This window comes from Phocoena phocoena, chromosome 13, assembly GCF_963924675.1.
Source record: "Phocoena phocoena chromosome 13, mPhoPho1.1, whole genome shotgun sequence".
NCBI lineage: Eukaryota > Metazoa > Chordata > Mammalia > Artiodactyla > Phocoenidae > Phocoena > Phocoena phocoena.
In genome coordinates, this window is record NC_089231.1 from 52,239,072 (window position 1) to 52,265,408 (window position 26,337).

Here is a 26,337-nt window from a genome sequence, read left to right on the forward strand (position 1 = left end):
CAACAGGAGAGGCCGCAACAGCGAGAGGCCCGTGTACCGCAGAAAAAAAAAAAAAGAAGCTAAATGCTATGGGGTATTTGCTCACCTACTGTGTTCCTACCTCTCAGTTCTCTCCAAATAAAAAAGCAAACACTGACTCCTCTGTATGCCTATGGTCAAAACCATCACTCGCTGGTATAAGAGTGAGACTAGGTCTCTGCAAATCAACAGACTTGTTCATAGCTCAAAGGGCGCACCCTACAAATTTGTAGATAATAGCACCATTTTCAACAACAACCCAAAGGAGGGAAAAGACCCTTTTGCCAAACATACTGTAATATCTAGCTTTTTCAGGATCACAGATAGACACCTCAGCTACTTTCTAATCTAAACATGACACATGTAACCATTTTGATGAAGTGACTTAAGACACAAACTCAGTTTCTTTCACCCACCCTCCCCCACCCATAATCCTTTATTAATAAACCCCAAATCATCTTAATCAATTGCTTCAAGCATTTTGCTCACAAATGAGTGGCTCCATCTCATATATAAGCCATCCTCTGTCTAGGGCTTGAAACTGGGACTTTTCCTCTCTTACATACAAGATCCACAATGGGTAACAGGCAAGGGCAAAAGGGCTGCACCTGGGAGGCAGAGGTGAAGTCCATGTACTGGTGGCACTGCTCGCAGTGGTGGAAGGTGTTGTAGGCTGCGTACTTGGTCAGCATCATGGACACGGCTTCTCGTTTCTGAGGCTCCTCAACTTTGGATTCCTTTATTGCTTCTGTGTATAAAGGGGCAAAAGACCGTCCCGTGATGTGCCTGAAGCCCCTATGCTTGGGAAGAAAGTCCCCCACTCCCCAGAAGGGCTTTTCCCAGGATTCTGTAACTTATGCCCTGAGAGGCAGCTATGAAAATGAAAAGGTGACATGTATGTGTGTAAAACGGGAGAAAAGCAGAGGAGAATGAATGAAGCCACTCTCAAAGATTAAACTGCCCCAGGCCTCTTGCCTTCATTTAGGTGAACACTTGACCTTTAGCCTCCACTTGCACTGACCTTGTTTGACCCCTGCCAGCTTTTCAGTGTATACCAGGCTCATCAAACTGTACTTGGGGTCATGCACACTGACGTCAAAGGGCATTTTACTGAAGCTCTCGATGTCAGGCCAGGGCTCTCCCTCTGACTGGCTCACTTCACTGCTTTCGCTGTGATCTAGGCCAAGAAGAAAGAAAGTGCACAGAGCAGGCAGACCAGACCGACTGGCCTCCCTCCCTCTCTCTCAAGTGTCAGGGATGGAAGGTTGTATGTATGTATGTTGTCCACCCAGGTGGGTGGACAAAGGCCTTTCTGAAAAATGAGCTCCCGTGTCCAGGGTAGAGGGAAGCAGACTGTCCCTTCATACCCCCGCCAGAGGAGATGCTTGTCCTCGCTGGTCCCCATCATTAGCCTCTGCACATCCAGTCCACACACTTCCACAACTAGGAGATCAACTGGTCTCCCACCCCAGCCCCCCCCCCAAATTGCCTTAAAATCTTATTTAATTTTGGATGATCTGAATTCTGTCTTAGAGTTTTAGTTGTGGGGTTTTAAGACGTTGATACTGAAGAGATTTCAGGGACACACCAAGCAAGATTGTGTCTGCTGCTTATTAACGAATCACCCAGAGCTTGTAAAATCCCTGTGCTCAGGCCACACTACCCAGAACCACCTTCATCACTCAGGCACCTATCGTAGTGTTTAAAGCTCCTTAAGTGGTTCCGACATGCAGTCCAGGTTGACAGCCTGGGGCCCTGGGTTTGAGTCCAGGCCCCACCACTTGTGACTTCACACCTGCAGGCACCTTTACCTCTCAGGGTCCCCTAATTGTTGTAAAGATTCCAGATGGCATATTGAAAGTGCTAAGACAGCGGCAGGCACATGGTGGGTGTCCAATAAATATTTGTTATTAATACTAAAAACTATAAGATCAAGCTGAAGACAACGTTCAAAGGAAGAAACGAAGAAAAAAATTCCAACAAAAAAGGTCTAAAGACTAGAATTACAGCTATTAGCTTTTAAACACAATACTGCTTATTTTTATATCCCTGAGCATTGTATTTAAAGGTTATTTTTTTAGGGGCTTCCCTGATGGCACAGTGATTAAGAATCTGCTTGCCAATGCAGGGGACACGGGTTTGAGCCCTGGTCTGGGAAGATCCCACATGCCGTGGAGCAACTAAGCCTGGGTGCCACAACTACTGAAGCCCGTGCACCTAGAGCCTGTGTTCCACAAGAGAAGCCACCGCAATGAGAAGCCCACGTACGGCAACAAAGACCCAATGCAGCCAAAAATAAAAATAAACTTATTAAAAAGTTGTTTTTTTAAGTTTTATTTTAAAAGTATGCATTTTATTTAAAAGTTAAAGCTTATTCTAGTTTTTTAAAAAGGCGTCCTTGTGCCTCTCCAGAGCACCACTGCATTCACCTGCACTAAGATAAGGGTAAAGGAATAAAGCCAAACTAACAGTGCTTCTCGTTACAAAGGCCAGGTTTGACTCTCACAGCTGTAGGCCCTGTAGCAGGATTTGAGGCGAAAAGTAAAGGCATCACTCTCCTGCAGCGCCACGGAGCCTGGGGGAAAGTCAGCGGATGGCGGCCCCTCATTCCTGTCTGCTTGGCTCTGCCCTTGCACCTGGGGCCCAGTCCGCTCCATGCAGCTCAGGGTGTTTCAATCCCCTCTGTGGTGGGCCTGGGGGCCTGGTACAGCTCAGCTGGGGGCACAAACAAGATGTGGATAGGAAGATGGAATCGTGTCTGTGTCTGGAATCATGGATGTGAACTGGTGAGGATGGAAATAGAGCCAAAAGCCATAGTAAAATGATTAAATATGGCTGATTTTACCTAGCCTCGTTCTGAACTAAACTAGTCCCTTGGGCTGGTCACAGAACAGATCCAACTATTCAGGAAAAGCAAGTGAGGGGAGGTCTCTCAAGGGCTAATCTGATGGAAGATGACAAGGCCTTCCCCTTTTCTGGACTCATCTCTGAGGGGCTGGGGAAGCACTACCACTTCTCTCTCCTGCCCCTACCCCTCCCCGTTTCTTCCAGCACACGGTCATTCTGTTCTGAGATGTGAAACCGTAGTTTGAAGCCACACTCCCCCGGCTGCAGAGCTAATGCTGGCTGACCCCTGGCTCATGCCCCCTTTCTGGCCTTGCTGGACAGGCTGCAGAGCGGAACTGCCTCCTTCACAGGTGACAGCCGGGGTGGAAGGGCCAAGAAGCCGGGCAGGAGGCACAGGCTAGTCTGTCAAGCACCAGCCCCTGCATCTTACTGCCAGTGCCAAGGGGTTGTTTACGGCACCAGGGTTCTGTTCTGTTCCTGGAAGTTTTCCTTTCGTCGTAGCAACCCACACACCTTCCCTCGGAGCCAGCAGGCAAAACATAACGTCTACTCTGACGAACCAACAAAGGCCTGGTTATGCAGAGTATAAAACATGCCCTGGACCCTTAAGCAGTAGACCACCGCACTAGAATTTTAAACCTGGACAGTCTGACCATCTGAGCAGTGAACCCACCTGACAGGACTTTATGAGATGCCTCTTTGCCCAGCGTTGCACAGGACACAGAGGGGATCGGGGGTTGAAAGAGGGGAAGACCCACTCAAACCTCAGGGAGCTCGACGCGGCCACAGCTTGCTTACAACTCTTTGCTGGCTCACGACCTTTAACCTCTCGAGAACCCTGCCCATAAGCGCACGTATACCTCCAGGAGGACGCGGGAAGGCTCCAGCTGTGGTGGTAATACCCATGCTGCCGGCTCGGAACTCACCGGTGTTGATCTCTGCCTCATCGTACACGTCTACCTCCAGGAGCCTGATAAGCATGCGGAAGAGGATCCTCAGGAACTGCAAGTAGGAGCCAGTCTTCCCCACCTGGTGAAGAGAGGTTTAGGGAGGAGAGGGGCGGAAAAAAGAGATTTCACACGTGAGCTCTTCCGCGTCTCCCTGCAGGAGTGGGGGCCTCCGTGCCCCGACCACCAGACCCCAACGCGAGACCCCACTCCCCCCTCTCTGGCCCTTCCTCCGGAGCCCCCAAGCCCCCCCGCTCCCCAGCACCCTTCCCTACCTGCGGGGGCCCAGTCAGCAGCAGGCGGCGGGGATGGCAGGGCCGCGCGCCCGAGGCGGGGTCGGCCTGGTTGCCGTGGTCGGCGTGGTGCGGCCGCGCCGCGGTCCAGCGGCGGTAGTATAGCGACTGCTCCTCGGCGCTCGCGTGCCCGGGCAGCAGCGGCCGCAGGGGGCTGGCCCAGGCCACGTCGGGGTGCGGCAGCAGGGCCGCGGACGCCGGCAGCTTGCCGCCCCGCCGCGAGCCCAGGAGGCTGTAGGCCGCCTTGGACAGGATCACGACCGGGGGCAGCGCGGCGTGCGCGCCCCGGAAGCCCGGCCCCGGCTGTCCCGGCCACCGCGGCGCCCCAGGCCCCGACGAGAACGACGACGGCTTGGAGGTGGTGCTGCTCGCCATCTGGGGGCCCAGGGAGTCACACTCCTGCTTCAGGGTCTCTCCGGCTCCTGCCAGGCCCGCCGAGACCCCTTCGTCCAGCCCCACGCTGTTGGCCGGGCTCCGGAAGCTGGGGGTCAGGGGCTGCTTCTGGGACTTGTCGGCGGTGCTGGACGAGCTCACCCCGTTCTCCATGATGGAGCCTGAAAGAGGACGGACAACAGCCCGCCGCGCGCCCGCTCTGTCACCGCCGCCTCTGCCAGGGGGACCGGCCTAGAGGCCGGGGGGGGGGGGGGGGGGGCCCGGCGGTGCGCGGACTACAGAGCGTCCTGCCCCCCTTCCCATCCCCCAATCCTGCGTGGGGTCGGCCAGTGGAGACACCATAGGAAATAGGTACTCCCCCCCCACGCCCCAGCTTCCTCCGGGGCCCATGTCTGCCCATCCCCCCCACACCCTCCCCGGCGTCTTCAGTCCGCGTGGTGGTCTGGGCGCCCGCCCTGGGGTCGACCACGCCATCTCCTGCTCCTTGGCTGCATCCTGCCGGCATATTAAACTCTCCTCAGGTTACCTCGTTTGGATAAGTCTTCTGATTCATTCCAGGACCCTGACCGACACAGGCTGACATCCAAGTCCTGCCCCAGTGCCACTCGCCTCCTTCTGGGGGTCCCAGGGCCCCACGCTTCTGGCTCTGGATACCTCCCCAGCGTGCAGCCCCTTCCATGGACGCCCAGACCAGCGTGGGAAGCGGCTCCGTGGGAAGGGAGAGCTTTATCTCCTCCCAGCGAGATGCTGCTCTTGCCCAGAAATCCCTGCACCTGCGGCCAATTCACTTCAAACATGTTTTCCCCTCTAGTCCATCAGCCCCTCTTTGGCTTGAGGACAAACCAGAAGCTCATTACACTCAAGATTGCAGGCCCTCTCTGGCTCAGACTGGTGCTTCCCAGGCCTGGGGGTCATATCCCGACCTTGGGAGATCCTAGATGAATAGCCAGTAACCAGAGGCTCCTGACACCGTCAATCCACTGCTTATCTGACTTTTGTGTGAGGGCTTTCCTCTCCCTTCATCGGCCCTGGAGTCCACGGGCCTGCACACCTTGGGCAGTGAGCCCCCCTGAGGACCCTCAGAGTCACCCCGAGGCCGGTGGTGTGTGTGTGTGTGTGTGTGTGTGTGTGTGTGTGCAGCACGTGCATCCTGAAAGCAGGGAAGACTCTAAAAACAGAAGGCAAATCATTACCTTTGTGTGAGTTAATCAGAACAAGGCCAGAATAGTGAGGCTTGTGGGGCTGATTAAAGAGCCACAGGAAGGAATTCCAGCGCTCATCACCATCCCCACCCCTACCACCTTCCTTGCCTCTCGGTCACTGATGCTGGTATCCAAAAGCTTCTAGATGTGATAGTACCCCTCCCCTCTATTACCCTTTACACTCCTCCCAACCTCTCCCCTTTATTCTGACCTGGTCGCAGAGGCAGAACTGGGGAGCCTGTAGTGATGGGGTGGGGGAGGTACAGCCCTGACCCCTGACTGAGGGGAGCAGCTGGGCAGACCCCAAAGGACAGTCCCCATGCTCTTCCAGGCTGAGGGGCACCACAGAAAGTCAGAAACCCCCACAGATATCTGCCTTTCCATTCTCATAGGGAGCCCATCCGACAGCAGCTGACAGTGAATAGAAAGACTGGTGCTGCTTTTGGCCATGAAATTGTGTGTGTGTTTGCGTGTGTGTGTCATGGAGATGAGAGAAGGGAAGCACGGGGGAGAAGGAACACAAATGGTGGTTCCCTCGGCTGTGGAGCTTTCATTTTTTACCTCTTCTCTATACTTCATTACATTCTCCAAGTTTTCTATATAAAGCTTTATTATGACTTTCACAGTCAGAAAAAAAATGGAAATAGTGCTGTATTTGCTTAACACTATTTATCAGAAGAAAACTGATGCCAAGCACTGCCATCAACCACACAGTAACACAGTAAGAGAGTGGCTGGCAGGCTGCAGACTGGATCGTCCCAGCCAACCCATGGTCCCAGAGTAGCCTTCAGTATACAAACACTTGCCGTTAAGTACTTAGAAAAGTCACTCATTCATTCAAACAAATACTTTGTGCCAGATACTAGGCCAATTAGCAAAAACTTACAGCTTCAGGATCTGGAAGGAAAAGAAGGCCTTTGTGCAAATATCAGATGCATAATATCTATGAGATGATTAGGGTGAGAGAGACTAGGGGAAATGGTGGCAGCTGGGGTTGATGAAATTTATTTTCTGTATTATTTAGCTTAGTAGCAAGCTCTTCATTAAAGGCTTCCCCAGGAACGTATCTTGTGGCTGCTCAAGAGTCATGTTTTCCAAGTATCTCCTGGAGAACCAAGGTCCGGACAGGAGGCCTGAGTCACCCAAGGCTCTGAAAGCCTTGATGGGAGTCAGCAGATGCCTCTGCCTTCCATACTCCTACCCCGCTCCTCACTCCTGCCTCTGATCCCTTGAAAGAGAAAGTACTGACCTGAGGTTCCAGTGACAGCACTGCTGTTGCTCTGGGGCCTCTCCAGGTCCATGAGCAGCTCCTCAGCACCGTTCTCGCCGACGGCGGCTCTCTCTTGCTCCTTGCCACTAAGGTCCAGGGCAGCAGTGGGCCCCCGGATGACCTCTTTTGAGACGTAGCAGCACGCCAGACCCACCTCCTGCTCCAAGGCCGTGCGAGTTAAATAGCTTGAATCAATTAACCGGAGGTCACAGTACTTCAAAGACCTGCACGAAAGTAAGGATATCTTGGGCGAGTCTGTCTTTGGTGAGGCATGCCATGTTTATGTGTGTCTGGGTGCGGCGCAGCAGTCAAAATCGTGAGCTTCGGTGCCAGGTAATGCCTGATGTGAACCTCAGCTCTGCCACCTCCTAGCTTAGGACCTCGGGCTAGTCACTTCATTTTCTCCACATATAAAATAGAGTAACAGTGTCCAGCTGACCCAGTTACTGAAAGGAATGAATGGCATGACAAGGGTAAGGCATTTAACACAATGCCTGACACACGGTAACCGTTCAGTGACTGCTATGATTATTGGTGCTGTAGCCTTCCAACCTACAGGCCCTGGATCCTTGAGGGAACAGCAGACTAACAGAGACACTTCATCCCCAGAACTCCTCATTGGGGGCAGTGCTTTTCCTCCCTGCCCCTCTGGCTGCCCTGCTTCAATGCATAAACACTTCTCATCTGTGGCTATCTCCCATTCCCCAGATTGCTGGGCTATCTCTGGAAAGTCAAAAGAAAGACTCAAGGAAGGCTAAGTTTCTCATATCCCCGAATAAAACAATTCTTTTCTCACTTGCCAAGTGAATGAAATGGGTGACCATCAGCCAAGTTTTAACCACCAGCTCAGGTGGGCAACTAATGGAAAATAAAAACTAATGATTCACATTGTACCTGGGAAAGGTTTCTCCAAGGGGATCTTTGCCAGTTAATATCACAATACAAGGCAGACCTTCTAGATCTTGGTACGTCCGAGGGGTCCACTCTTCTGCTTCATTTCCTCTCCAAGTCTATAGAAAGGGACCCACACAATAAAATTAAAACCCTTCATTTAAGTTCCCACCTTCTTAAAGGTTTCTACAGCCAGGCTTTATACACATCTGTGGTTCCAAATGACTTCCAATAAGTGTTTGTGTGTGTACATATATTTTAATTACTACTAAAAGACATGCACAAAGCACTCTAGAAGAATGTAGCCTTTCGTTTTATCGCAGTAGGATAAAACAGGAGATCTTGGTTTATATCATACATTAGCCACACAGGTCAAAGAAACATACAATATGAAATATTCCACCAATGGTGCAAACCTTACAGAAATCCTAGTTAAAACTAGTTGACTCAAGGCTCTTAAGTACACTTCCTTCATATAATGGACAGACTCTTCGGACTGATTGACTGAAAAAGACCATTTCAGTTGTAAATGACTAATAAAAGAATCTCAACAAAACTCCTCACACGTAATCAACTTCTCATATATATTAACCCATATACACACACGAATATCTTTAATAAATGGAACATCAATCTGAAAACATGAATATATCAAGAGGAAGAAAATCCCAACTTGAAAGATGTTCAAAAGTGAAAAGATCTTATAGACTTTTCTGTCTGTTTTAGAGCAGAGAGAAAATAAACCATCTCTTAAGTAGATAAGGTGGTTCCTACTACTTTTTATGAAGTGTGTAGATCTAACTGTGCTTCATATCGGCTTTCTGGGAGGAGTTATAAGAAATGAACTGGCATCTCAGATAATGCTTTTGGGAACAAGGACTAAGAAGTGAGGTATTAAGTAATGCATACAATTTTAAAATAGACTGGTACTTCCTTTGCTAAACTCAGAATGGGATAAAAAGAAATATATCAGGCAAGATATGATATGATATAACAGAGTTTGTTTACTGATTTGTTGATGTCTAGGAAAACCAGTCTTTGGAATTAAATATACCCACAATTACTGCAAGTAAAATGCGTATAACTTGTAAAATTGGAAGAACCAACCTGAATCTTTTTGCCCAATCTGTTATCATATGTTTGCATGCCAAAGAGAACTCAGTGGATCTACGTAACTGTTTACAAGTTTGAGAGACTTCCTATGTCTTAGAAAATTAATCTGTCAAAATATTTTTTAAGATATTACAAGAAAGTTTCTCCCCCCCAATTCAGTTTTCCATATATTTTCATGTCAAAGGGAACAAGAACATTACCTAATTCTAAGCAAATAGGAATTGTTTTACTCATAAGCCTTCACATTGGATTTATGATATCCCTGACACTGGGGTCTCCTCGAATATATTTCATCGTTCTACCAAGAATGAGGTTGGGTTATAATGATGGGATAACATATTATGTTTTATAAGGAGACTTAATTTCAAAAGATGATTAAACAAATTCCACTTTTACTCTTGACCAATCAGAGCTAGCTAAACTCCCTATAAAATGCTTTTCTGTCACATTGTTACTTCTGATGATTGATGGCTGCCATTCTTCTATGGATCTGTCATGCCCTCAGGATGATTTTCCTGCAGAGGCAGTTAAGACAACACAAAAGACTAGGCGAGCATTGACTTCAGGGATAATATGGGGTTCAAGGCCAAGGAAACCTAATGAAAGCTTCACAGGCCTTCTGGATGAACTGATTTATTTAGATATAAACCTTGTATCTTTCTAAAGTACTTGTTATCACTTATAAGTTAACCACGATTTCTAAAGGATAATTAGAGGTAAGCACAAAAATAAGACCATCTAATGGAAAAAGAGGCATTGGATTTTACCCAGCGTTAGAGACGAAAGGCACACTGATGCTATCTCGTCAGTGGTAAAGTTGGTAATTTAGAAATAAACAGGTGAAAAAGAAAAAGAGTGAATGAGAGTCAAAGAATGCTACAATGGTTAATTAATTTAACAAATTTTTACATGTGCCTCTTTTGTGCCTGAAACTTCATTGGGTGCTATTCATATTGAGAGGAAAAGTCCTCATAGAAATTTCAGGCTATGGGGGTAGAAATACAAGCCAATAAACAAACAAAATTTTTAAAAAAGAAATAAACAGGTGAAACAGAGACCACCTGGCAAGTGGTCGTCTTTCTTAGGATGTGAACATTCCAAAGGGATTTCAATTTTTCACTTCCACACAAATAGAGAATATAAAAAGGATGGATTGATGTGATCGAGAGGTTTTGAGCACATGGAAATCTCTTTTGTGTGGCTGGTGCCTGGCAGCGACTCATGAGAATTGAGATATAACTGCTTTGAGAAGTAATTACTTGAGACCCCCTTCGTGTATGGCGCACACTCCCAGCAGCCCTTTGGAAGCCCTGCAGGTGATTCTGATGTACTAGCAGCCAGGCTAGGAAGCTCAGGTCTTGACTGCAGTTTTCAAACAATGGCCCAGAGGGGCATATTATTTAGGACTGCTGAGTTATACTGACTTAGTGATTGGCATTCCTGAAGGGTCCAAACAAATGACCTAAGACTCTGTAAGTAGCTGCACTTGGTCAGGGTCAATGGAGACCCAAGGAAGTCCCTGCAGCCTCACATCCTTTTTGACCATCTCCCTGCAGTAGGTGTGTGAGACTTCACAGAGCAGTGCTGATAATCTGCTTTTCCAGATTCCTCATCATTAGCATTATTCAGATTGTCCCACAACCTATGCCTCTATGAATTATACTGTAAGAAGAATTTCAGGACTCTCATTTGTTAGTTATCCCAGGAATTCTGCTGTAATGTGGTCTATGAGTCTAAATTAACATTGTGAGCATTATATCTATATATCCATGTGTGAAATGTAAATGTTACAACTTCCACTAAATAGAGGAGCTTCTATTTTTAGACAGATTTATTTGTTCCAGCTACCTATCAAGCTAATGCAAGACATTTTGTTTGCATTTTGGATTGTTCAAGATAGGTAATAGAATACAATACAAAGGCTTACATTTGCAAAATGCTTTATGAACACTAAATAATAATCCTCGAATTAGAGCTCTTAGAGATCATGCAGTCCAACACTCTCCTTTTGCAGCCCAAGGTGGGAATGCAAATCCCCTAAGACTACGTGCTTTCTTTTCATACAATTTGTGTCAAACTGGTTTTTCTTCACCCAGTTTAGCTCAGTGTTTCGTGTGCAAGGTGCAGAAACCATGTCGGTCTACCCCAGACACATAGTACCTAGCTTAGTACCATATCTATGTGTATGCAGGATTTTATGAAATGCTGTCAAATGTCTGGGACACATTGGATTATAAAAGTCCCCAGAAAGGTCTGAGCAGGGCATGAGGTAGAGATTTAGGTTAATTGATTAAGAAATTCTCCCCCGCCCGCCATGCCTAACAGGAAAAGCAGTGCGTCCCTGGCTGTGCAGGGGGCGGGGCGGGGGTGGAGGATGGGCGGCGCTTAGCCATGCACAAATCTCTCTGCAGGAGGCTCGGCTGAATCTCAGCCCAGCCCACGCTTTGAGGCCAAAGCAAATACAAAGAAACAGCAAACTGCTGGGGAATCCACATGCACGAGGGTGGGGAGTAGTTCTCTAGGAGCACTGAAGATGAAACAGGATACTTTACCCACTCTGAGCAGACAGATAGGCTACACGGACAGAAAAGATTCAGTGAACGGATGATACTTAAAGGCGTGCCCCACGGAGGTCCAAGAGAACAACTTACCTTTTTTTCTGAGAAAACAGATGGCCGTGGGCTAGATGCATCTCGAACAAGGTCAATAAACATGGGGTGAAATTGGGTCATCGCATTTTTGCACCTGCAGTTGGAGAGCATGGAAGACCAACTGCATGCATGTGCTAAAAGGGGGGCCGGACAGAATCTTATTAAACTAGGAAAGTGGACACGTCCCTTAGTTTAGCCTTAACGTGGTCACGAAGATCACACCGACACATGTGCAAAACTCTATCAAACTCAGGCCTCTGAGCCACCTACACGGGAGTCCTAGAAAACGGAACAAACGTCTGTCCATTGCTAACCTTTAATCGCGCCACAAAGTGGGCTGCGACACTGAGGTCAGAGGCGGGGTTCCCGAGGATGATCTCGAAGCGGTACTGCAGCCCCAGCTTGTCGCGCACCTCCTGCAGCCGCTCCTTGGCCAGCATCGCCAGCTGCACGGAGGGCACCCTGAGGATGAGCATGTGTCCCCTCCCACTTTTGTTTTTTCCTGGGCGGCTGAGGAGGTCATCCACGATGCTGAGTGTTTCCGGCGTGCTGTGGTCTCGGAGGGACGCCATGGTGGTGAGAGCCATCAGAGCCTCCGAGTACTGCTGGATGAGGAGGTAGCAGCGGACGACCATGCTGTGCAGCCTGGGGTACCTTCAACAGAACACAGGGAGCTAGCATCTGGGTGTGGGGCCCACTGGGACAGCGAGGTCTGTGCTGTAGGAATGCAGACCAAGCATGGTGGGAAGGGGTTCGTGACAGGAGTGGGGCTTGAGCTCTAGAATGACCTTGAAGCCCCCATCACTAGAAGGAAAAGGTGAGCTCACAGATCCTGCTGGGATAGGTACAGCAAGTTCACGAGGTTTAGGGACAGTCTAGTGACCTGAGCTTCTCCCAGTGCTGTCTCTGGACCAGCAGCATCACCCAACAGCAGCACCACCTGGGAGCTTGTTAGAACCGCCAAATCCTCCCACCACACATGTACTGAATCAGAATCAGGCTGGACAAGGTCCCCAGGTGATTTGTATTACATTGCATTTTTTTTGTGGGGGGGTATAGTTTTGTGTTAGTTTCCACTGTGTGGCGAAGTAGAGTTCCCTGTGCTATACAACAGGTTCTTATTAGTTATCTATTTTATACAATCACACTGCACTTTGAGAAGCACTGGTCTGTTCATATTTTCAACAGAGCCATAATGGATCATCCCTAGATCCTAACCTCTTGCTGGTGGCTTGGGGTTAGAATGCTTGTTAGCTTATTTCTCTTATACTTAAGATTACAGTTAAGGAAACTGAGACACTAATGTAATGTCTGTGGAGTATCAGGAGTAAAAAGAGTAATTATTATTGCTAATTTGAGGTCAGCTCCTTTGTAGCAATAACAATATCTTCCCATAAAGATGGAGAAAACTTGGAGCTGGCTGGAGAAATAGCACCCCCTAGTGGTGTGGCCCCCTGTCCACCTGAGCCCCTGCTCGGCGGAGGGTGCCCAGCAAATAGTAGGGGGGTGTCCTTGACTCACCTCAACATTCCCCTCCCTCCACCCTTCACTGGACTGCCAAATTGGCAGTTTTTACGATTACAGAGCAGGCAGAAAATAAACCTCTCATTAATGTGCTATTCCTCAGAAAGCCAAGCCTGCCTGACAGAATGAATACAAATGGGCAAAGAGGACCCACTTGCAGGCATGAAGAGGTGCTTGCAGATATCAAGAAAGTAGGCATGGGCAAAGCAAGGCCCTAGACCCAAGCTTGGCCAAGCCTCTCGTGGAGCCTGCAAAACAATGGCAGGTCTGAACTTCCCTTCTGGATGCCAGCTGGTAGCACATGCAGCGGCCTAGCAGCTGGGGAGGCCAGTGGGGGATTTCACCTTTGCTCCACTTTATAATTCTATTTAAAGTGAAACAGTCGTCACCAGCCTTACACAGAAAAACCCAGGGGCAAATACCAGTTAGGGTCATCAAATGACTGCTCTGAAGTACTTAGAGCTGGAAAGGACCACAGATTCCCTGGGTTCTGACCACTCCACCCTCTCATAGAAGGAGGCTGAGTTAAGGGTTGGGAGAAATTCACCTCCTTTCCCAAGATCATCCAACTGGTCAGAGGCAGAGTGTGGATTTTATTCAGGTCTCTGACAATGTCTTCTTACGTGGTAAGAATTTAGTAGATTGGGGAAAAGTAAAGAAATCCTTCAGTTCAATCAGTCCTGGGCCAATCCCTTCAAGCATTCAATAAATCATAGCTATTATTAGCCTGGGGTGACTTGGCTAGAGGAAGTGGGCACAGATGATCCAAGTTTAAGGCTTAATGCCTTTTGCTGGGCCATGTAGGAAAGCCAGAGTTAGATCAAAGAGTAACTTTGACATACAGGCATTTAAATTTCACACTGAAAGAGCTATGAATTTAGAAGTGAATAGTTTCCCTAGTTTGTTTTGTTTGTATTAAACTGTAACTGTAGTTTTTTGGGTTTTGGTTATTGGTTTTTTGCGGTACGCCGGCCTCTCACTGTTGTGGCCTCTCCCGTTGTGGAGCACAGGCTCCGGATGCGCAGGCTCAGCGGCCATGGCTCACGGGCCCAGCCGCTCCGCGGCATGTGGGATCTTCCCGGACCGGGGCACGAACCCACGTCCCCTGCATTGGCAGGCGGACTCTCAACCACTGCGCCACCAGGGAAGCCCGTAACTGTAGTTTTGTAAGTATTACAAAAGTTGTATAGGAGTTGATGGGATCATCCATTAAAATATGACTTATAAAACTTTGAGTGATGTTACTGGAAGAAAAGATAGGTTCCAAGAGGGCAGACGGAACAGAAGGGTGGGAAACAAAGGGGAGATTCATGGGATGATTCTGGAAATCTAAGATCACATGTGCTGTGAAAGGATTAACATCTCAGTGTCAGTTAAGTCTTCTCAAATCCAACAGCTGCAAAAATATAAAATCCTACTCAAGCCTGCTTCTTTTCCTGACACTGCATTATAACTTGCTGGGTAGGATGTATCCCCTGTCCTCATTTTTATTTCTCTTTCTTTTTTCTTAGCAAAGTTATAGGGCAGCTTGTTAAATAGATGGTTTGTGATCAATTAGAGCCAGTTTTAAGAACTAGAGCTCCTAAAAATTAGAATGTGCCTCATCAACTAGTGCCCAACTGCCCCCATCACTGGATGATCAAACAGAATACTGTAGTGGAGGGCAGGGAGGGACCTCTAGTAGGCTAAACTCTTTTTTTTTTTTTTGGCCACACCTCACAGCTTGCAGGATCTTAGTTCCCTGACCAGGGATTGAACCCAGGCCACAGCAGTGAATGCTCCAAATCCTAACCACTGGACTGTCGGGGAATTCCCTATTACGTTAAATTCTAATGCCTCTGCCTAATTTTTGAGTCTATGATTCAAGATCAGGGAGGAAAAAAACCCAGAAAAACCCTTTGCTCTTCCAGAGTCTGACCTGGAACTGGGGAAGAAAAAGGAGACAGAGAGTCATGAATCTTAACCCCAAGGTCGGGGATGGAGGAGGGCCACTTAGAACTGAACTTGCTTAAACGATCTGTTTGTTCTTTAATTTTCTTCAGTCTACACTCCAAATCTCTCAGAGTAAAGTTTTGTTTTTACTGAGGGTACTTGCCTGTGGTGGACAGAGGAGAAAAGAGAGGAAAATGTAAAAGTGTGGGGAAGGCCAGACCTCAGAGGAATGGTCTTTAATAAGCAAATCCCTCTGTGCCCAAGTCATCTCTGGGTGCAGCAATGAAGCCTGCCTGGGAGACAATTCGGAACACAGAAAGTGGTTCTACCTCCCACTCTGAGTCACTGGTTTCCTTTGTTGGTCTTGGATGATCATAGAAAACCCATCTGAGTGAAAGGTCATCTTAGGAAAGGCTATTTTTATTCTGCCTTCACATGTCATTTGCACAGCCTGGGCTCCACCAAAATTCCCTGTGACACTGACACAAAAGACGTTTGGCTATTTCAGACATGCAAGTACAGCTAAAGAAAAGGTTGAAAGTCCTTATTTACCTCTCCAAGAGTGTGTTCACCATCTTTTCAAAAGTCTCATCACATCTCAGAAGTGGGCTTGTGATTCCCCACTGAAGAGATTTACTGTACTCGTTCATGCCGAAGTACAGCTTCTCCTTGCAGCTCATGTCCTCCTGGTTCAAAACAGAGCAAAACCCAGTGACGGCAGGATACAATGTGTCTTATTTTCTGGGGGTCGGGGGAGAAGGGACCTGTAATAGGCTATTGCCTAGAAGGTTAAAAAAATTGTGAATAAGCAATTAGGACTACATCAAGCTAAAAAGCTTCTGCACAGCAAAGGAAACAAAATGAAAAGGCAACCTACTGAATGGGAGAAAATATTTGCAAATCATTTATCTGATAAAGGGCTAATATCCAAAATCTGTAAAGAGCTCATACAACTCAATAGCAACCCGCCCCCCCCCGCCACCAAATCCAATTAAAAACTGGGCAGAGGATCTGAATAGACATTTTTCTAAAGAAGACCTACAGATAGCCAACAGGTACATGAAAATGTGCTCAATAGCACTAATTATCAGGGAAATGCAGATCAAAACCACAAGGGGCTATCACCTCACACCTGTTAGAATGGCTATCATCAAAAAGATGAGAGATGATGTGTCAGTAGATGTGGAGAAAAGGGAACCCTTGTGCACTGTTGGTGGGAATGTAAATTGGTGCAGCCACTATGGAAAATAGTATGGAGGTTCCTCAAGAAATTACATATTTGTACGTGTGTGTATGTATATATACATATATTTGGTGATGAATGTGTTAATTAACTAGATAGGAGTCCTCATCCTTTAAAAATGTATACATAAATCATCACAATGTATACTTTAAATATCTTTTATTTTTATCTGTCAGTTATACCTCAATAAAGTTGAACAAAAACTGTGTTTCCTTATATAACCAGATACCAACTCTACAATCATCTCTGAAGCACCAACTGAAATTTCCCTTCACTTCAAATGAAATTAGTATGTGATTAGTGATATGCTTTCTTAAGGCAGATTATAACTACATCGATGGTTTGTTTTCTCTATCTTTTGTTCAGATTTTTTAGAGGAAGAGCATTTCTTAGGCTTGTAGAGTCAGAAGGTCAGATTTTTTTCCTTCTCGAAGCAGCTCTGTAAATTGATACATATGAGTTCTATAGAACTCGCTGGAGATCAAAAAACTCAAAAACGCCTCTATTACAGAAATTTTAACTTTTCTGATGTTATTTAATGATGGTGATTCTCTTGCACTTTTACAAACAAAATTCATTTTAAAGGTGAAATATATAGTTTTCTTCCTTCTAAAACAGAATACCCAGTATTTAATCTATGCCCCTTCTTGATGATTCAATCATCACTATGAAAATGAATAACTATTTGGGGATGTGACACAAAGATTTCCTCAGAGGAGCCTGACATGTGTGACAAACTGCTTGTCCTTAAACTAAGTAGCTCCAGAATAATCAATAAACATTTTGAGTTCATGTATCTGGTGGGGTTTTTTAAAAATAGTTTTCCTTCCTCTGTTGTACACTACTTTTTCATAGTCATTTCTTCTTGCTGTCATGTTGCCTGTGCATTTTATTCTCACTTTTATGTGTTATTTATTATGTACTGACATTTTTCTTTAAACACTCTCCAACTCATAAAGGTTACACAGCAGCTTAAAAATATATAAGACGAAATTAAGCAATTAGAGGAAGAAAAAGCAAGGGTAAGAGCAAGGAGACTGGGCCAGGGATGAAGTTAGTACTCTCAAAAATGCATCCCAGAAGTTTCTGCCGTTTGGTTAGAAGTGGAATGCGAATTTGGTTCTGAGCTTTTAAGTAACCCATCCAAAGAGATGAGCAATTGTGTCATTTATAAGGTCCATAAGATAAAAAGAAAATACTATAATTGGCAGCTTTTAATTTTTTAAGCCCCACCCCCACCCCCCACCAAACCAGCTTATCCTGCTTATTGGAACAGGGTCTTATTTGAGAGTAAATATGCTTCATCAGAGCCTTACAGCAAAGACGGAGCGACATCTATAGTTTACTTGTTTGCTTGTTTCTTTCTGGATTCTTGGCTGCGTTCTGAATAGCTGTGTCAAATCAGTCATTTCAGGATGAAAGAAGTCAGTCACCTGAGTTTCCCTCTTTATCTCGACTTGGCACAGAGTAAGAGGAAAAGCTTTATCTTACATGTATGTGGTTTTCACATTTCTTCTCATCCACAATCATGTTTCTTTGGGAAGATGTAAAATCCGACTCCAAGCCTGCTCCTTTCCCTGACAGCATTATAACCTGCTGAACGGGAAGCCTCCACCTGTTTTCATTTTTACTTCTCTTTCTCTTAGCAAAATGAGAGGAGAGCTTGTTAAATAGATGGCTTATCACCAACTGGAGCCAGTATGGTTTTAAGAACTAGAGCTACTAAAAATAAGAAGTGAATAGTTCCCCCTTTCTGTTGTGTTTGCATTAAACTGTAAGTGCAGACTTGCAAGTAGAAGTTAATGGGACTATCTTTTAAAATACGAGTTATCAAACTCAGAATGATATTCCTCTAAAGAAATACACGTCCCCAAGTATCACAAATCATAAGTGATACAATTTATTGAATCCTTGTATCTTTGGGGATAATGTCCCTTCTCTTAAGAAAAATATCTCTCCTCCCAAAGTCCTACCCTCTCAGTGACCCCCAGCTGCAGCCCTCCCTGTCCTTTCACTACGGTCTCTGCTTTTCCTCCAGCCAAATGCTCTGCTCTGTGGACACTGTTCCCTGGAAGGTCACCAAGGATTCCTGAGGCCAAAACCTCAGTTCTTGGCCTCACTGCCCTCTCAGCCGTTCTCTTCATTACTTTCTTCCATGATTTTATCTACACCAGCTGCTTCAGTGATTAGCATTTCTGAAATCTATTCCAAATCCTCATTGTAAAGCCCTAATCACAACTCCCACATTGCATTTGCGACTGTGCACTAATCCCAGTCTTCACTCAGCCCACATCCGTCTCATCTGCCCTCCAGAGGTCCACCTTCCTCTTGACTTCTCTTTTCCAACTAAAGGCATCGCCTCAAAGATATCTCTGACCCTTCCCTCTTCCCCAATAAATAAATCCTAGAAGATTTACCATTTCTTCCATCCTTTGTATTTCCAGGACCACTATTCTGATTTAGGTTCTTGTTCATTCTAACCTGAATTATCAGAAAAGCCAGATGACACATCTCCCCCTTTCTAATCACTTTGACTTGGCCTCTGTAGTTGATAACTTGCCTTAAAATGCAGCCTCTTAGTAGCTACTAAAGCTGAACTCAGAACTCAGCAATTTCACTCCCAAATGCATACCCAACAAAAATGCATACATATGTCTACTAAAATGCTTAAAGCAGCACTATTTGAAATAAGTGAATAGGATGAATAAATGAATTGTGGTGAGTCACCCAGCGTAATCTATATACAGCAAAAAGAATGAATGTTTTATGACTCATGCAAAATATAGAAGAATCTCACAAACAATGCTGAGCACAGAAGCCAGATATAAGAGAGTGCCTACTGCAAGATTCCATTTATATAAGGTTCAAAATGGGGCAAACCAAGACAGAAGAGTGCTTCCCTCTCGTGAGAGAGTGCCTGGCTTCTGGAGTAGGTGCTAGCGTTCTAGTTCTTCGTCTGGGTGCTGGTCCCATGGGTGTGCTCAGTTTGTGAGAATGCATCAAGCTGTACATTAACATTGTGAATATAAAGAATAAAAGAAATATGTACATTCTGCTATTTCTTTTTTTTTCTTTTTTAATTTAATTTAATTTATTTTTTTATACAGCCGGTTCTTATTAGTTACCCATTTTACACATATTAGGGTATACATGTCAATCCCAATCTCCCAATTCATCACCCACCCCCACCACCCCCCGCCACTTTCCCCTCTTGGTGTCCGTACGTTTGTTCTCTCCATCTGTGTCTCAATGTTATTTCTAATAATACTATGCCCTTGCTAAAATATCGTTCATGCCTGTGTAATAAGTGTAAGCTTTTCCAGCCTGGTCTCAAAGATTCCATATGTATATTTCCAGGTTTCTTTTCATCCCACTAAGTATTCTCTGAAAAATGTCTGATGCTTACTCCTCTGTGGTCCTGCCCGAGCTGTCTGCTGCCAGGAGTGGCTGCTCCCCTGTCTGCTCTGTCCTTCCTCTCCTCCAAGGCCCATCCCAAGTGCTCTGTCCTCTATGTCGCCGTTCCTGATGCTCTCAAATGGGTGGGACTTCTCCCTCCTTTCAACCCACAGAGCACTTTGGTTTTATGCAATTGTCTTACTCTACTTTGTTTTTATTTTGTTACATTTTTTGTTTTGTTTTGACAAATTGTATATATTTAAGGTGTACAACTTGATTTTTTTCTTTTTTTAAAAAATTGAGATATAATTGACATAAAATATTAGTTTCAGGTGTACAGCATAATGATTTGCTACCTGCATATGTTGTGAAATGATCACCACAATAAGTTTAGTTAACATCCATCCCTCATCACACATGGTTATAATTCTTGTTTTCTTATGGTGAGAAATTTTAAGATCTACTCTCTTAGCAACTTTCAAATATACCATACAGCATTATTAACTATAGTCACTTTGCTGTACATTATTTCCCCAGGAATTATCTATTTTATAACTGGAGTTATAAAAAGTCTATACCTTTTGACCACCTTCACCCATTTTGTCTACCCTCCAGCCCCCGCCTCTGAAAACCACCAATCTGTTTTCTCTATCTATGTCTTATTCTACTTTGGAATAATAGTGGCTTTTATACGTACTTTGCTTTCTCCTTAAACCATCAGGTCTCTGTGTGTTCTTGGAAAGATCTAACACAAGCCTACAAGTGCTCACTAATATTTTTTGAGTCTACTTTCTTTGCTTTTCTCTATTATTCCTTCTTTAGGACATTGGCTTCAGGATAACTAAAGGAAGCTAATCACTAGAGCTTCGCCCCTAAATGTGTAAAGTTGTTGTAAATTAGATTCAATGTTTTTATCTTTTCTCCATGCTCCTCTCAATGTCATAGGGATGATTTTTTTTAAACTTTAATTAGAATATAATAACTCCCCCCCTCAATTATTTTGAATATGATCCTGGGTATCATATCTCTAATCCACAAATACTTCACTAGATACCTCTAAGATTGGAATCCTTTAAAAAATATAACCACAGTACCATCATTATACTTAAAAAAATTAACCACAATCATAGGAATGACTTTTAAGGAAAATTATTTTAAGCTTGTTTCTCTATTATTTCACATCAGGAGAAGACAAAGGGCAGAAGCTATGAGCCCGTCTTCCTATCACTGGAGTGATCCCTCCCAGAAAAAGACTAAACCAACTGTTCAGGATAGGATGGCTCTCCTTTTCCCCCCCTAACAATATATTCAACTTAACGTTTAGTTGGAGCCCTATCTGTTGGATTAAAAACACTGTTTCCTTTTATCAGTTCTACTGGCTATCCCATTCTATGTCAGGACAACTACTGGGGTAGACCCTAGGCACACCATACGGTTTTGGTTCAGAGACAAAGGAACACTGGCAGCCTCTTATCTCACCCATAACTTGCCCACCCAATTCATGGACAGAGCTAGGGTGGAGAAGATACCAGCAAAGTGAAAGCTCAAAGCAACCTCCTTGTGACAGTCAACACACCGAGACAGTTCTCACAAGGGAGGGACTGGTGATGCCAACGTGAGTCAGGGACCTGAGCTTGCTTGATTGTAAAGGACACACCAATACTCAAAGAGAAGGGCTCCAAGTCTTCTTACCTACTTCATAACAGAGTGAAATGCATTGGGTTGAAAAATAAAGTTATTCTTATGTAGGACATTTCTGGCCTCTTTTACTTTAAACATGTTTATTTTAAAATATCTCACAGTTCGATATTTCTAAACAAAGGTTCTATTGCTTAATGGCTGATCTTTATTGTTTTTTAATAAAACTCATTTTTTTATTTGCTAATCTATTTAGCTTACAGTTTATAGGTCACAGAAAATATCTTTTAAGTATTAGGGACTGGACCTGGATGTGTACAGTGCCGAGCTATTCTCAACGCATTAAATGATACTACAGAGTAGTTTAGAGTGTTTTGTTTTGTCTGTGGAGTCCTAACCACTGGACCACCAGGGAATTCCTGTTTAAAGTCTTTTTTTTTTTTTCCTTTTTGGCCACACCACGCAGCATGTGGGGATCTTAGTTCCCTGACCAGGGATCAAACTCGTGTGCCCTGCGCTGGAAGCACGGAGACTTAACCACTGGACTGCCAGGGAAGTCCCCTGAGTAATTTAGAGTAACAGTACCAGCATCTTCTGTTTCAACTAGAAGTCTGTGAGAATTGATTAAAAGGAAAAATTCAGTTGCTGGGAAGCATGAGACTAATCAACATATAGATATACATCTAGATCAGTAAGACTGAAACAAGAGGACAATAATATTTCCAAGTTTTAGATTGGAATGAATCATTTAAAGGCACAAAGCTAATCCAGGATATTGAGGATGGTGTCAGCTGACATCACATTTTAGGGGGACAAACTATACTGGATAGACAATTTTGTATCTGCATGATAGCCCAAAAAAGAACCACCGAATCAAATTTATAGAGGACACTATTCACTAGTTTTTAGTGAATAATAATTGTAATTATATGGAACTTTTAGAAGAGGAAGCATTATGTTAGTTAGTTTTTTGAACTCTTTTGCTGTGACCATATTTTATTACAAGATTCTGCTCCCCAGGGGAACTGAGAACATGACTGTGTATCAGAGGGTAGAACAGAGACTCACTGTGCTGTCCAGCTGTATCCAGTGAACCTCGTTGTTGGCGCTGATTCGGGACTGTTGGGTCTGCAGAGTGTATGGGCAGGAGGTGACCTGGAGCACCAGGAGGTTGAAAGCTTCCAGAACCTCTCTGCAGTTAATGACTCTGTCAGCCAATCCATGGCCAGGTTCACCATGTGACAAAGAGCCCGAAATGACACTGTAGAAATATTGAAAGTCACATTAAAACCTAATTTAACTGATTAGATGCAGAATCAGATATCAAAATGGAGGTGGTGTTTTAGCTCTTATTTTTCTGGTTCCTATTAATTGGGGGCAGGAACAGAAGCAACCAACATTAGATTTGGAAGGCAAAGAGGACCCACCTTCTTACCCCTTTCAGACAAATTTCAGGGATTTTTTTTTTTCCTTTTTCAGTCTGTCGCTGATATACCTCAAAGTATAAACTCAGTTATCCAAGCCAAGGATATCCAACTTCGTAGCTGAGGTGGATCACTTCAGTTTGAAAGCCCACCTGAATGCGGGAGCTCTCCATCAAAATATGATGCTTATAACTGTGCAATGATCTGTACCCCCAGAGAGGCCCCAAAGCTACAAGGAATCCCCTCTGTGTTAACACACTCTCCTTCCTCACTTGAAGCTGCTAGACCGTGGGGAGGACTCCTCCGGCCTCCTCCCCACGACCAACATTTTCATATCTCTGAGTCATTTTCAGTTCCGTTCAATGTGGAGGTATCCCCACCCCACCCCTCTCCCTCTCTCCCTCTCTCTCCCTCTCTCTCCCTCTCTCTCTCTCTCTCTCTCTCTCTGTCTCTCTCTCTCTATCTATATACATATATATATGTATATTCAAAAAAGTAATCTCAAGGCCCATGAGGATTAAATACAGAGAGATCCAATGTGTAATCCTCAGAGCTATTACCCCAAACTTTCAAAGATGAGGTATACAAGGTCAGTGAGCTATTTCTGCTCACAGAACATAAGCAGTAACTGAACAAGGTGTGGGCAAAATTTCTTTTCTTTTTCTTTCCTTCCTCCCTCTCTCCCTTCCTTCCTTCCTTGCAAATCTAACAAGTTATACCAGGTCTTATTTACACCTACATATGGCTCTGGACTTCAGATTATGGAGTACCAAACACATTCTGGCTTCTGAACAAGTGTTTTTGCAATTCTGACATTTCTACCACAGATCAAAAAAATTCCAGATGCCTAACCTCAGTGTGTCCTGAGGAAAGAAAATCTATGAAGGTTTGATGATGCCTGAAATTTCCCTCCCCTGACGTGGTGAGGACAAACCATGATATGTAATATTTGACAACTATTTGCCCTTAAAAAAAAAACAACAACAAAAAACAACTACTTGCTTTTTTCAATCCATAGGAACAAAGATACCCCCTACTAGATAAGTACTGTGATTTGATCTGACTCCGTCACACTACACAAACTGTTATTTCATTAATAAGCCCATAAAGAGATAGGATGGTCTCTTGTTTAAACAGGTAGATTGCGGAAGGTTTTGGATCTGCTCTCAGATCATTGAAGTGGCATCTCCACTGCTGCTAAAGGGAAGAGGGAAGAGAGAAAGGCAAGGAAGAGGAGAAATGGCAGGAAAGGAAGGAAGAGAGGACAAGGAAAAGGAGAAAACGAGAAGAACCACGAGGAGAAGAGGGGGTGGGTGGGAAAGCACATGGGCCTTCTGGGAGCTCACTCACCGCAACCCCCTTGTTGCCACCCCTTCGCTGAAGCAGCTGAGTCCCACAATGCTCTTAAGACCGGATTTTAACAGGAATTTGTAAATTCGCCCACAGTATAGTTAAAATAAAATCAACATTAAAGTGGTAAGAAAAGTTGAGAAAGCAAGGAAAGGGTGGGAATAAGTTAACCATGAGAAGATGCCAACTGGTAGGGTCCATGGTCTTTCAAATCACCACCTTTTAAATTATTTAGTACATGACCATTACTGCTGTAGAAGAAATATTGTATTTGCTCACTCTGAAGCAATCACCTCGTTAGTTCCACATGGGAGTTGTCATGAACTAGCACAAACAGTGTATACGGGTTCTGTTTCACCCTTCTCATAAAAACTTCAAACTTGGTTTGAATCTCATTGTCTAGACGAACAACATATTTCTCTGCTCTCTGATAGGCTGTCCCATTTTCCTCCAGACCCAAGTCTACAAGGACACCTGCCAAGAAGAAAAAAGAGTTTATCTTTTTTACACACATGTCTATGAGATTAAGTTCAGTACTGATATACTGGGTGCTAACCATATACAGAGATTTACAGAGCAGATAGTTTTCCTTTTCCATATTCCCCACAACAGTTTTGAAGAGGAAATATCAGGTTTCCTTTTCTTTAGAATACCGCACCCCACCTCCCATACTTCATACAAATGACAACAGGGACTGACCTGATACGTTAAGTAGAAGCTTGAATGTACGAGACCTCTGTCTAATTAAATTCTATTTATATGTGAAATATAAACTTATATTTATATGTGAATTTAATTATGTCTAGTTAAATTCTATTTATCTGCTAACAGCTACTATAGGCCACTTGGAAAAAATGAAGATTTGGACTAGAGCTCTTGGCCAAATTGATATAATCGTGTAAATCTTCCTTACCCCAAATTTAGCGACAAAACACATATAAGAAAAAAGGAAAATAAAATCTGATGTCCAAAGATTCATCGCTAGATCGTGAGCTTTTTTAGGTAGTATTTTACTCATTTTATATGGTGACAATGTTGCACAGTACCTAGAGTATAGGATGCCCTCAATGATTGTTGGATTATGTACCAAATTAATAGAATGAACTGAATTACTCAAGATAATTATATTCTCAAAATGTTAGGAACTGTAAAACTTGTACTGTATCATTATCTCTGACTATAGTAAAATTATTTCTACATACAAACATCTAAAATAATTCTAGGCACATGAAGCTGTTGTTGGATAATTAAAACACCAAATCCTCCTTTAAAATGAAGAGACAAAGTGGCAATTATGTGAGGTGAAGTGTGTGTTAACTAACCTTATTGTAGTGAACATTTCACAATACATGCATGAAAACATCACACTGTATACCTTAAACTTAGACAATATGTTAATTATAGCTCAATAAAGCTGGAAAAAAAACACTGCCCCCAAACAAGGGTGCACAATACTCCCCTGCCCAAGACACTCAGCCCTCTGAGAGGAGAGCCTTGTCACTCAAGCCCATGACCCTCCAGGCAGAAGGAACCAGAAGACTGATTAGGGTTAGATATGTCACATTTGGGGGTTAGATATGGTCCTCCAAGGATATCTATTTAACATCCAATATCAGCCACATCTACCAGTTCCAACTGTGTGGAAAAAAATTTTAATTAAAAAAGATAAACAAGTGAAGAGACTTTTATGAATTATGTTGACTTAGTTTTGTTTGTCTAGTTTTTCTTTTCATATAAAACCAGACTAATTAACAGCTATATGCAATTAGCATCTAGATGCCGTAATACTAATAGCTCTAAATGGTATAAAAGAAAAAAGGAGGGCTTCCCTGGTGGCGCAGTGGTTGAGAGTCCGCCTGCCGATGCAGGGGACGCGGGTTCGTGCCCCGGTCCGGGAAGATCCCTCGTGCCGCGGAGCGTCTGGGCCCGTGAGCCATGGCCGCTGAGCCTGCGCGTCCAGAGCCTGTGCTCCGCAGCGGGAGAGGCCACAACAGTGAGAGGCCCGCGTACCGCAAAAAAAAAAAAAAAAAAAAAGAAAAGAAAATAGGAAAAATATTTTATCGTATGAAAAATTCATCATTCCAGAAAAGGTAAACAGAAAGGTAATTTTGCTTTCAAACTTTTTTCATCAGGAGCCTTTACTCAGAGATTGTTTTCAATTTCCACCCACGTGTAGTCAAATGATGTTGTGAATATTTCCAAAAG

At 44.5% G+C, this 26,337-nt stretch overlaps 1 protein-coding gene across 3 annotated transcripts in view; it reads right to left on the reverse strand.

Moving 5' to 3' along the window:
• Positions 1-26,337, reverse strand: part of GREB1L (GREB1 like retinoic acid receptor coactivator) — a 118,905-nt gene that overhangs the window by 11,584 nt on the left and 80,984 nt on the right. For all 3 annotated transcript variants that reach the window (XM_065889720.1, XM_065889719.1, XM_065889718.1), the window contains 10 exons: positions 24,426-24,606; positions 22,427-22,619; positions 15,634-15,767; positions 11,940-12,279; positions 7,865-7,980; positions 6,950-7,194; positions 4,088-4,659; positions 3,792-3,894; positions 1,040-1,195; positions 627-766 (listed from right to left, as the gene is read on the reverse strand). In XM_065889720.1, the coding sequence (XP_065745792.1) occupies positions 627-766; positions 1,040-1,195; positions 3,792-3,894; positions 4,088-4,659; positions 6,950-7,194; positions 7,865-7,980; positions 11,940-12,279; positions 15,634-15,767; positions 22,427-22,619; positions 24,426-24,606 (2,180 nt within the window). The remainder of the gene's footprint in view (positions 1-626; positions 767-1,039; positions 1,196-3,791; positions 3,895-4,087; positions 4,660-6,949; positions 7,195-7,864; positions 7,981-11,939; positions 12,280-15,633; positions 15,768-22,426; positions 22,620-24,425; positions 24,607-26,337) is intronic.